The 12,467-nt window shown below is 40.4% G+C and overlaps 1 protein-coding gene across 4 annotated transcripts in view; it reads right to left on the reverse strand.

Moving 5' to 3' along the window:
- The window catches only part of PRKDC (protein kinase, DNA-activated, catalytic subunit), a 254,337-nt gene that overhangs the window by 16,957 nt on the left and 224,913 nt on the right, over nt 1-12,467 (reverse strand). For all 4 annotated transcript variants that reach the window (XM_032421988.1, XM_032421989.1, XM_032421990.1 and 1 more), the window contains 5 exons: nt 7,630-7,804; nt 6,065-6,255; nt 5,083-5,263; nt 4,139-4,299; nt 621-832 (listed from right to left, as the gene is read on the reverse strand). In XM_032421988.1, coding sequence (XP_032277879.1) covers nt 621-832; nt 4,139-4,299; nt 5,083-5,263; nt 6,065-6,255; nt 7,630-7,804 — 920 coding nt within the window. The remainder of the gene's footprint in view (nt 1-620; nt 833-4,138; nt 4,300-5,082; nt 5,264-6,064; nt 6,256-7,629; nt 7,805-12,467) is intronic.

Consider the following 12,467-nt stretch of genomic DNA (forward strand, 5'->3'; position numbering starts at 1 on the left):
ATGTTTCACGAATATCATTCTAAGATGAAATGTATTTTAAAAAAGGAAAGAAATTCAGGGGCACATGGCTGGCTCAGTCAGTAGAGCATGCAACTCTTGATCTCTGGGTTGTAAGTTGGAGTCCCACGTTGGCTGTAGTTTACTTTAAAAGAAAAAAAAAGCAGTGGGTTAAGCATCTGCCTTCAGCTCAGGTCATGATCCCAGGGTCCTGGGATCGAGTCCTGCATTGGGCTCCTTGCTCAGTGGGGAGTCTGCTTCTCCCTGTGACCCTCTCCCCTTTCATGCTTTCTCTCTCTCACTCTCTCTCTCTCAAATAAATGAATAAAATCTTTTTAAAAAAGGGAAGAAATTCTGTGACAAATAACATACCTGGGGTAGATACATTCAACAAATAGATGTCTAAGATTTTCCATTTTTTAAATAACGGCTCTAATTAATTTGAAGACAAACACAAGCTTCCATGTGTTTGTTTGTTTTTTTCTTTTTTAAGTAAGCTCTATGCCCAACATGGGGCTTGACCTCAGGACCCCAAGACCAGGAGTCCTGTGCTCCACTGACTGAGCCCCCATATGTTTGCTTCTACCATACATTCTATAACCTATAGTACTTGATCAACCCACCTGGCCACAAACTCCTTATTCTTATGACCAGTAGAAGTATCTTTGAAGGAATAGCTTTCACTACTTATTATAAATGGGTAGACAATTGCCTGTGGATAGTTATTAGCAATCTCTTCCACAGTGTGCTGGACAGCAACAGCTTCCTCTTTGTCCAATAAGGCCACCATATGGCTGATCCAGCCAATGAACTGCCAGCAAGGAATGGAAGAAATCTAAAACAAAGAGAGCTGTAATTTAATAATGAATAAAACTTTTAACACTGTTTTATTATAAAAGTATTATGTGCCCAATATAAAAATGTGTATCTATAATCAGAAGCATAAGAACAGACATAAGTCTAAAATAAAACATCTTTTCTCCCTCAGCCCTCTTAGTTCTTATTCCACTGAAGCACCATTCCATTCTTTTAGATGTTTTGTATGTATGTACACAAATATCCATTCTTTACAAGAATGGAATCAGACTACATATACTGTTGCTGGTTTTTCTTAGGTGAATAGATAGATTTACTTTTCTTTTTAACAGCTGTATAGTATTCTGTTTTAGTTAATTACTGATGTATAATGAATTTTTAGGTTATTTTCTAAGTTTTGCTATTACAGATAATGCTACAGTGGACATTTCTACATGTTTCTCTCTTTGTACTTGTGCTATGTGTGCCCATAGGATAAATTTCTAGAAGTAACATTACTGTGTGAACACTAACAACTATAAAAAAACATTGCTAGATTTCCCTCCAAGATGATTTTTCATATTTTTATTTTTTAAAAGCATAATGGAAACTCAAGTAACTCAACACCAAAAAAACAGTCTGATTAAAAATAGGCAGAAGACCTGAGTAAACATTTTTCCAAAGAAGACATACAGATGGCCAACAGACACATGAAGATACTCAACATCACTCATCAACAGGGAAATGCAAATCAAAACCACAATGAAATATCACCTCACACCTGTCAGAATAGCTAGTAACAAAAAACAAGAAACAAGTTTTGGTGAGGATGTGGAGAAAAGGGAACCCTTGTGCACTGTTGGTGGGAATGGAAATTGGTGCAGCCACTGTGGAAAAAACAGTAAGGAGGTTCTTCAAAAAGTTAAAAATAGAAATACCATACAGTCTAGTAATTCTACTTCTAGGTATTTATTCAAAACAAAAACACTAATTCAAAAAGATATCTGCACCCTAATGTTTATTGCAGCATTATTTACAATAGCTAAGATATAAAAGCAACCCAAGTGTCCATCAATAGATGAATGGATGATGAAGATGTGGTTTATGTAAGAATGACATCCTGCCATGTGTGACTACACAGATGGACCTAGTAGGTATTATGCTAAGTGAAATAAGTCAAAGAAAGACAAATATTATATGATTTTACTTATATGTGGAATCTAAAGAACAAATGAACAAACAAAAAACAGAAACAGATGCATAAATACAGAGAACAAACTAGGGGCTGCCAGAGGGGAGGGATGCGGCAGGATGAGCAAAATAGTTCATGGGGATTAAGAAGTACAAACTTCCAATTATAAAATAAATAAGTCACGGGGATGTAAAGTACAGCATAGGGAATACAGTAACAATACTGTAATAACATGGTATGATGACAGATGGTAACTATACTTGTCGTGATGAGCCCTGAGTAATGCACAGAATTGTTGAATCATTTTACTGTATGCCTGAAACTTATGATATTGTTATGTCAATTATATATTCAATTAAAAAACAGTGTATTCAGTTGACTACAAATCCAACACAGGAGACAATGAATTTTTTTAATTTATTGTCAATCTGAGAGGTGAAAAGATCTAATTTTAATTTTCATGTTTCTTTCTTAGTAAGGGTAAATGGTCTATCTTTATTCTCCTTACATATTAAATCATGCATGCATTTCCTCTGACCATTTTCTACTGGTCTATTTTTTTTTAGAGGGAGACATCAGCTCTTTGTCTCTAATATGTGTTGCAAATATTTTTCTGGCAGTTTTTTTTTTTAACTTTGTATATATTTTTGTTTGTTTCCCCTGCAGGGAAGTGTTGATTCTTTTCCTTTACAGCTTCTGGATTTTGTCTTTTTATTCCAAGGCCACTTTCAAAATTTGCTCATGTATCTTTTTTTTCCTCTAATGCTTTTTTTTTTAAGTTTTATTTATTTATTTATTTGACAAAGAGAGAGGGAACACAAGCAGGGGGAGTGGGGAAGGGAGAAGCAGGCTTCCTGCCGAGCAGGGAGCCCGATGCGGGGCTTGATCCCAGGACCCTGAGATCATGACCCGAGCCGAAGGCAGTCGCTTAACCAACTGAGCCACCCAGGCGCCCCTCCTCTAATGCTTTTTTAATGTGTTAATTTTAAGATAAAATCTGATGCACTTGGAATGTTGGTATAAGGAGTGAACATGGCAAGCTTCCTACCCTCATCTACTAAATGAGGAAAGAGCAAAGTATGTGGGGATAAAAGGCATCAGTCCACACAGCTCACAGGGAGTGCTCAATAAAGGTTAGTTCCCCATCTCAAGTGATTCCCTGGTGCCATAACAACACTGACTGAATATTCCATTTATTTCCTCACAAATTCGAAATGCTATCTTCACCATACATAAATATTATTTTGGGAAAACTAAAATCATAATTTATTTAATCATTTCTTCACTAATCTTTAAGAAAAACATACACACATGTATCTATTACATTTCTGAAGTTACTTTAATCCCCTTTTTAGGACGTATTGAAAAAAATCCCATCCTTCCAAATCCACAAGAGGGTCAGAGTATGTAGTAAAGTCCTGCCAGGCACTGAGTCTCCACAGCTCAGAAACCAGCACTGTTTAAAAATTTACTACGTAAAGCCAACAGAGTGCTATGTTACCCTTTTGAACTATTATATTATCGACTCAAAGCCTGGCCCTATTTTGCAGTTAAACATCTATAAAAGTCATTAAGCAGTCTTTCAGATGGCTCAAATAACAGAAAGACAGCAGGCTGATGCAGCCCCGTGTCAGGAGAGGCCTGCACGGGACATACAAGTAGTGAACAGAACACTGTGGGGGAGTGCCCGCACACCCTAGCTGCTCCCTGCACGCTTGGAGGCCTCGGGATCCTCATGAACGTGGTACTGCCAGCAGGTACTACAGTCACCGGGGGTGGGATGCCAGCTGAAATGTACTCCCTCTCACTGAGCATAAGGCACCAACAGATGTTCCAGACTACAGCTTAGTAATTCTGGCCAGCAAACTGTGCTATAGAAAATTCCCACCTCTGTCCCAGACATACCTCCTCCTCTTCCTGAGGTCCTTGTTCAGACACAGTGTTCTTTCTTATCAACACCCACAGAGGAAAATGGGTAAATGTGAACACTCTTTTATATAGCTTTAAATTATATATGTTCTCGGAATATAGTAAAATGCAATGCTGGTTAGGAAAACCTGTAACATATGCATTGCCCATACTGATGTGTTTAGATATAAACAGAAACATGTCTAAGTTCTGTAAAGTTCTCGTCATTAGAATACAGACACTAACCTCTTTTGTCATTAGGCTCAGGGTCTCCTCTGGATATAGCTCTATAATCTGCAGCAGTCTGGGAAACTTCAGCCTCGCTTCATTGGAATGCAGTTTTAAAGCTTTCAACATTTTGTCCACCACAAGGGCTGGATACGTCTGAAGTTCTACAGACTCAGTAACTACCAAGGACAGGAGAGAAGAAAACAATGGTCAGTATATCCACTTATACATACATAAACTATAAATTTAACAAATGACTATATTTCCCTTTTGGGCTTATATTTTGTAATATGTCACTGTTCTCTTTTTTAACAAGTACTTTAGATCAACAAACACCAGATGCAGTTTTGGTCCGTATGTAAAAGCTTCCATCTTGAAGCTGAACTCTTCGTTGGATCATGCATTCTGCATGCAGCGTAGTTTCCTTCCTGGGCTGGGTGGGAACATAGAGCAGCTCCTGGTTATTGAATTTATTTCAGGACCAAGAGGCAGGCCACAAAGCCAATATTACCAAAGCTACAAGTAAAATGTAGAAACTATAAGCAAGTGGAAAGACAAGATAGCTTGACTCTGTTTATATGCAGGTCGTGTTGCTTGAAGATGTCATTGCCTCTTAAAAAGACAAAATTATCTCAGAATACCTGTCATTTAAAAACAAGCAGAGGCTCCTGAGTGGTTCAGTCAGAGGAGCATCTGACTCTTGATTTCAGCTCAGGTCATGATCTCAGGGTTGTGGGATCGGGCCTGCGTCTGGCTCTGAGCTCATGAGATTCCCTCTCTCCCTCTCCTTCTGCACCTCCACCCACTCATGTGCGCACGTGCTCTCTCTCTCAAATAAATAATCTTTAAATAAACAAATGAATAAAAACAAGCAAACAGGAAACCTAAAGTATCTACAGAAGTCTTAAAACTTTGGCTAACACAATGTTACAAACTAAATGGTTTTTCCTTTTGTGATTCACCTGATGCACTCTCCTCCTCCTTGCGGAGCTGCTGGTCACAGAAATCCACCAGTGTCATGTAAGCATCTGTGAGGCTGGCTACAGGACCCTGGCCCCCGAGGGAAGGCTGGGCCTCTTCCTCAGCTGTCCGCACGGCCTCAGAAAGGTGATGGAATGCTCTCTGGTACAGACCTGCGATCACCTAGAATTCACAGAGGTCTCAGCTATGAACCTGTGAGTACAGCTTAAATTTTCTGGAAGAACTCTACTTTCTACTTGTGATGATACAGAAAGAATACTTGTGATTTGTGAGCCATGAGATAACACAGAAAGCTGGTTAAATGGAAAAGGGAGTCTGTCTGCCCTGATTGTGAAATAGTGAGCGATTCCAGTTTGATCCTCAGTACTTTTAAAACCCAGACGGTCCACTGGTCATGCAGAGCTGGCACCAAAGATCAACAGGGGGTCATGCAGCCTGTCAGGAACTGAAGAAGAGATGGAAGTTGGCACTTTACCCTTACTGCCCTGCACAGATGTTGGTAGTAACATCGAGGAGGAAGAAGGTGAGGCTAACAACTAAAGTGAGGTGGGCATAGGGAGATAAGGAGAGGCTGCTAACTATGGAAAATACAAAATCATCTGAGAAAAGCTAGGCAAAGCAGACACTACATAAAAAAGTGGAAAAGGCTGGTTTGCTCCACAAGCTAATGGGACATCTGAATGGCGACTGGTGGTGAAATCCACTAACAAAATTCTTGGAAGAACTGTCCACATCAATGCAACACAAATTTCTCACTTCTAATACTAAAACAATCTATATCATTCAAATAAGCAGGAAACACATGGAGTATGTCAGTTTTCCACATAAGAAACTTGGCTGTGCATAACTGTCAAATACATTTTCAAAACACAAAGCAATCATCATTTCTCATTATTTCTTTTGTGTAGCTAGAAGGCTGCACGTTACAGACGTACAACACACAAACAAAAATTCACTCATTACCTTTTCTGCATTCTCTGAGCTGGATCCAGAAAGGTCCAAGATTCTTCTAGCCTTGCTTTCCTCGATTTCAGCAAGGCAGGTTGGCTCCCTGATGAGAGCATTAGCTATGATTCTGTAAGTTGTACCCAAGAGAATATTCTGGTCATGGAAAGCCAGAACATTTTTGCTTAAGTAACTTGATGTGCTCTCACCTGTTGGATTAAAAACACACACATACACACACGATTTTCTCAGAAATAAATGAATGCCATAAATTAAAAAAAAGATACTCATAGTGTACAAAAGTTGTTTTCTATTAAGAAATTAAAATAAATCTTGTTAAGTATAAGAAACTGGCTTCAAACATTGGTTAGGGAATTTCTTGAACTCACATTAATGAAAAATGTTCTTTGTTAGCAGTGATTGTATCAAAGTCTACAGAGGCTAAGGTAATTAAAACACTGAATAAACTTTTATTCAAGCACCATCATTCTGCATTTTGTCAAAGCACCTAAATCCATTATAAAGGAAAGAAAATGTCTCTTTTTAATGCATTTGTGCATATACATTAATAACCAGAGTAGATTTTTAAGTTGCTAATGTGATTTATAGCTGATAAAACAACAGATACTGCTGCATGTACAGGTCTAGTTCTATGTCTTACTCTGGGGAAGGAGCTTACCAGCCCTGGTCAAGCCTGCAGCTTACAGAGAAGGTACAAGAAGGGGCACAAAAAAGAAGGGGCTGTCACCCAGCAAGTCCCAACAACCATTCTGCCCTGCTCATCCATCCATGAGAATACTCTGCCAGATTACCCTCAGATACATGTTCAAAACTACTGGCCCTACTATTTCACAAGACAGTTACAAACTACAGCCATACTATGACTACTAAAACTGTAGAATTATTATTAGGAGTACTAATGTTATCTTAGTATCAGCTAACTCCTCCTCCTCTCCTCCATTCCCCCCATCCAAAAACCCTAAAAATATTTAAGCAATCATAAGGATGATTTTCTGATCCTGATAAATATGGAAGGCCTGCTTCTCCTATTTGCATTTTTACTGAGACTGATACGCTGATATAATTCCCTGTCATATGGTTGTGAGCACGGTCAGTAATAGTGCTGCTACGTACCCCGGGACATAGGGCAGCAAAGCAGGTGGAGTGGATCCAAAACTCACATAGTGAAATTTTTTTCTCCCCTCAGTTTTGAAGGCTATGTTATAAAAAAAGAAAAGCTGAGGAGGAAAAAGGTGTTTCATGTTCAATTTTTTAAAAGGCAATTCTTGTAAGTAAACAAGGTTTTCAAAATAATTAAACTATTAGACCCATAATTTGCGTATTAAATAAAAAAGCTTAATTTCAATTTTATTTGATCAGTAAAGAAATAAAATCTCCAAGTACCATATTCAATAGCATTATTAGGATACAAAGTACCTTGGCTCCAAATATTTAATAAGATTATTACAAGATTTAATTCCCAAATGTCAGATAGAGCAGCAAAAGAAGTTTTAAAAGACACAGAGACGTAACATAAAATAGTACTGTTGAACTTATTTACATAGATAAGAACAGCCTCCTACCCAGCAAGGAGACTGTTTTCAGCGCCGTGAGAATCTGCTCAGGGCAGTTCTGGCCCTGGCTCCGGCTGTGGCTGAGCCGGCAGTAGCTCTGCACCCATTTCACCTGCCAGTCATCTCTTGTTTTTGACTCTCTATGAAGCTCCTTCAGTAGTTTCATGGCAAGTGAGAAACTGTGCTATAGAAGAGAGAAAGTGGTATGATAACACACAGGTGATTACTTAGGAATAAAATTATTTGACAGAAATTTTTAATTGGCCTGCTTCCCTTTTTGCATGATGTAACTCACCTTAGAGCAGCGAACCCATCTCCTCAGTTTAAATTATGTAGATGTCTTTTTATTTATCATGGGGACAGAATTCACATTTCAAGTGTACAGTTCTGTCTTTTAGTACATTTACAAAGTTGGGCAACCATCACTACGATCTAGTTGCAGAACATTTGATCAACTCAAAAAGAAACCCTTTATCTATGAGCATTTGCTCCCCATTCCCTCTAGCCATGGGCAAACCACTGAACTACTTACTGTATCTATGGATTTGCCTATTCTGGACATTTCCTATCAATGAAATCAGAAAGCGTGGTGATTTTTATCTGTCTTCTTTCACTTAGCAAAGTCTTTTCCAGGTTCGCCCAAGTTACAGTGTGTATTCATACTTTATTCCTTCACATGGCCGAGTAATATTCTGTTCCATGGATAGAACACATTTATCCATTTATCTATTGATAGATTTTGGGGCTGTTTCCACCTTTTGGCTATTTTGAATACTACTACTGTAAACATCTACGTACAAATTTCTGTGTGGACATACACTTTCATTTTTCCTGCACACCTAGGAGTGGAAATGGTGGGTAACATGGTAACTCTATGTTTAACTTTTTGAGGAACTGTCAGACTGTTCTCCACAGCATCTGCACCATTTTACATTCCTATAATCAATGTATGAGGGTTCTAATTTCTCCACATCTTCACCAATACTTGTTATTGTCTCTTTGATTACAGTGGGTGTGAAGTGGTATCTTGTGTGGTTTTGATTTGCATTTTCCTAATAACTTATAATGTTGAACATCTTTTCATGTGCTTGTTAACCATCTGTATATCTGCTTTGGAGAAATGTCTATTTAGAATTCTTTGTCCATTTTTTAAGTTGGATTGTTTGAGTTTTTGTTGTTCAGTTATAAAGAGTTCCCTTATGTGTTCTGGGTAGTAGACCCTTATCAGATATATGATTTCCCAATATTTTCTCACATTGTATGGGTTGTCTCATCACTTTTTTGAGTGTGTTATTTGAGGCACAGGAATTTCTAAATTTTGATGTATCATTTATCTATTTTTTTATTTGTTTGGTTGTTATGTGGATGTCTTTTAAACTTTCTCTACCAAGTTTCAAAGACATTTTCATCAGACCCATGTTTTGTTCATTGCTATCCTTTCAACTACGTAGGCTAAAAACCTGAGCCATCCTCAGCTGCATCCTCTCCATCATTCTTACTATCTCGGGGCTTCTTTTTTTTTTTTTTTTTTTTTTTAAAGATTTTATTTATTTATTTGATAGAGACACAGCGAGAGAGGGAACACAATCAGGGGGAGTGGGAGAGAGAAGCAGGCTTCCCGCTGAGCGGGGAGCCCGATGTGGGGCTCGATCCCAGGACCCTGAGACCATGACCTGAGCCGAAGGCAGACGCTTAACAACTGAGCCACCCAGGCGCCCCATATCTCGGGGCTTCTTACATCACTTCTAGAGCATCTTTCACATTGTTTGCATTCCTACCACCGCTTTCCTAGTTTGAGACTTCACAGTCTCTCTGCTTTTTCCTCAGCAATCATCCATATAGCTTCCAACTGAGCCACCATGTCCAAAGCAGACTGCAATTCCCAGCTTCTCACCTCCATGATTTTGTCTGAATATATCTTGTATCTATACACCTTTTTCTCTTCTCAAAGTGCAAACCCTACCGTTTCCATAAAGCCCCATCCAAATGCCTTCCTCTCCAGTAAGCCCTCCTACCAGGCAGAATCTCTCTTCTTCTCCGGGCTTTCCTAGCATGGTGACCTCTCTTTTCTTCAACCATCTTGTGCTGTTGTTGGGTGGAAGTGCAGCTCTTGTCTCGCTAGACAGTGATCACAAGAGCAGGAATAGTAGCTTCCCAACCCCGCCCCTAACATTGCTGGGTGCAGTTTCTTAGCCACACTGTGATCCTCATCACTACTCAGAACTTCCTCACCACCAAATTCCTAACCTCAAATCATAACCATTCTGACTACAAACCCACTCTACCCACCAAATTCTTGCTACGTTTGCTTTATAACCTTAAGACCTCTGGTAACTTTACCTGCCTTCTTCCTGTTTCTACTTCCTTCCATGTGCAATTAAGCCAGCCAGCTACTCACACCACTCTCTTTGCAATACTCTCAGATCACCAGCCTTTGTCCCTGTTACGCCCACCTGGCACAACCACACTCTTGGGTACATCGAAGTGCATGCCTTGTCTGCTCCTCTACTCAGACTCACCAGAGACAGCACTGACAGTTCTTCCATGGCTCGCCAGCCCCTCCACCACAGCCCAGAATAACCCACCACTCCCCCACTATTCTCAGATCTCTTCAGCTCAGCCTCTGCAGAGGGCCTCACTGCCTGCTTCCCAGAGAGAACAGAGGAGTTCTTCCATTCACCTCTGCCTGAATCCTGTCCCCACCAACTCCACAAGAAATCCTATTTAACTAGTTATTCCTCGCCGTATGTCCATTCTTTCCCTACCATTAAGCTTTAAACATCCCCAGTCTCTTCCAACCTAAAAATCCAAACTCTTCCCTGAGCCCACTTGCTCTTCCTCATCATCGCTTCCTTAGGAACAGCCTGTGCTCACTGTCCCCATATCTCTACCCTTATCTTTCTTCTACCCACTATGATCTGACTTCTGCTTCAGTGAAATGGTTCTCACTGAAGTAAGCACAAGCCTCCCCTCAATGCAAGGGCACTTTAGTCTCTGCACGCCTTTGCTCTCCTGGATAACAGGCACTGATGATTTCTGCCCCTCCCTGTGGGCTCAGCCTCTTGGTCATCCTCTAATGTCACAATCTGGTTTCAGCTCCTTTGGGGACACCTCTCCCTTTGCTCCTCCCAAAGCTGTAGGTCTGTTTTGGCAACTGGTCCTCTTCACCTTATCCACTCCTGTGGCTTCAGTGACAGTCCACGTGCCGATCACATTCATAACTCTATTGCAAGCACAGCTCTTTTTCGCCAGAACTTTAGATTTCTTTTTTTTTTTTTTAAGATTTTTATTTATTTATTTGACAGGGAGAAACACAGCGAGAGAGGAAACACAAGCAGGGGGAGTGGGAGAGGGAAAGCAGGCCTCCTGCAGAGCAGGGAGCCCGATGCGGGGCTCGATCCCAGGACCCTGGGATCATGACCTGAGCCAAAGGCAGACGCTTAACGACTGAGCCACCCAGGCACCCCAGAACTTTAGATTTCTTATGTACAAATTATCTAATAGAAATCACAACTTGCTTGTCTTAAAGGCCTCACACATTCAATATGTCTTGAACTGAATGCACCATCTGCCCTACAAACTGCTCTTCTTCCTGCGTTCCCATCCACCCAGCTACACAGGCAGAAGCCTGGGAATCCTACTTTCCCCTCCTGAACAGAACCAGTCACAGTGCCTCATCCATGCCTCCTTTTTCTTGAACTTGTACACTTATCTCTACTTCTCAGACTCTAACCTAGATTGGCTGCCCTTATCAATTACATGGACTAATACCGAAGCTGGGCAACCCTTTGCCCTTCCTCCAATCGTTTCTCTCACTACAGTCAGAACACTGTTTTAAAACTGTTTATCTGGGGTGCCTGGGTGGCTCAGTCAGTTAAGCGTCTGCCTTCGGCTCAGCTCATGATCCCAGGGTCCTGGGATTGAGTCCCACATCGGGCTCCCTGCTCAGTGGAGAGTCTGCTTCTCCCTCTGCCTCTCCCCCTCTACTCGTGCTCTCTCTCAAATAAATAAATAAATAAATAAATAAATAAATAAATAAAATCTTAAAAAAAAAAAAAAAAACCTGTTTATCCGGTCACCTCCATCCCAGGGCTTCCTGCACAAAGCAGCACAGCCATTAAGTAGGTGTTCAAGTTCAACTACCACTCTACTTAGGAAACCAAATGCCCAGGGTCATTCCTGGGTCTTCTACGTTATTCCCTCCATCCTATTTCACCTTTCAGTTCCCAACTTAGATATGACCTCCAACTCCAGGAAGCTTTCTGTTCCCACAAGGCTGAGTCAGGTGTCCTTCCCATGTGACTGTCCTTTAGTATTATCATACTATAATTGTTTGTCTACATGTCCATATTTTATTCAGCATGGTATCTCCAGCACCTAATGTTGTGCTTGGTAATGAAGAGGCAAAACTCAAATTTCACTTCCACTTTTCAAGAGTTTTGAAGAGTATGGGCAGGTAAACTGAAATGCACTGAAGGTTTTATGTAATCTTCAGACTGGAACTATTTTTTCTCTTCACCTCCAGTATTACTGGTATTGATAGCTCTTATTTATTATCAAAAAATTCCTAAGAAAAGCCACCGTGTCATATAAAAGGTTTTTAGCGATCCTAGTGATTCTTACATATTTCTAAATAATGTACTTGTAGCTCATTTCCTTCCTCTCTCTCATCAGGACCCTCCCCACTTTGGAGAAGTTTGAGCAGCACTAGGTAGCATGCGTTGTCTCTCTATCTGGCCCAAGTACCCTAACTTCCTGCTAAGAAGCCACACATACCCCTCCTTAGCTGTGTGCCTTGGAAGATGGCCCCAGCTGCAATTAGAGCTAATGAAAAGGATCTTCCTTCT

The sequence above is a fragment of the Phoca vitulina genome, unplaced genomic scaffold, assembly GCF_004348235.1.
Source record: "Phoca vitulina isolate PV1807 unplaced genomic scaffold, GSC_HSeal_1.0 scaffold25, whole genome shotgun sequence".
NCBI classification, from domain to species: Eukaryota; Metazoa; Chordata; class Mammalia; order Carnivora; family Phocidae; genus Phoca; species Phoca vitulina.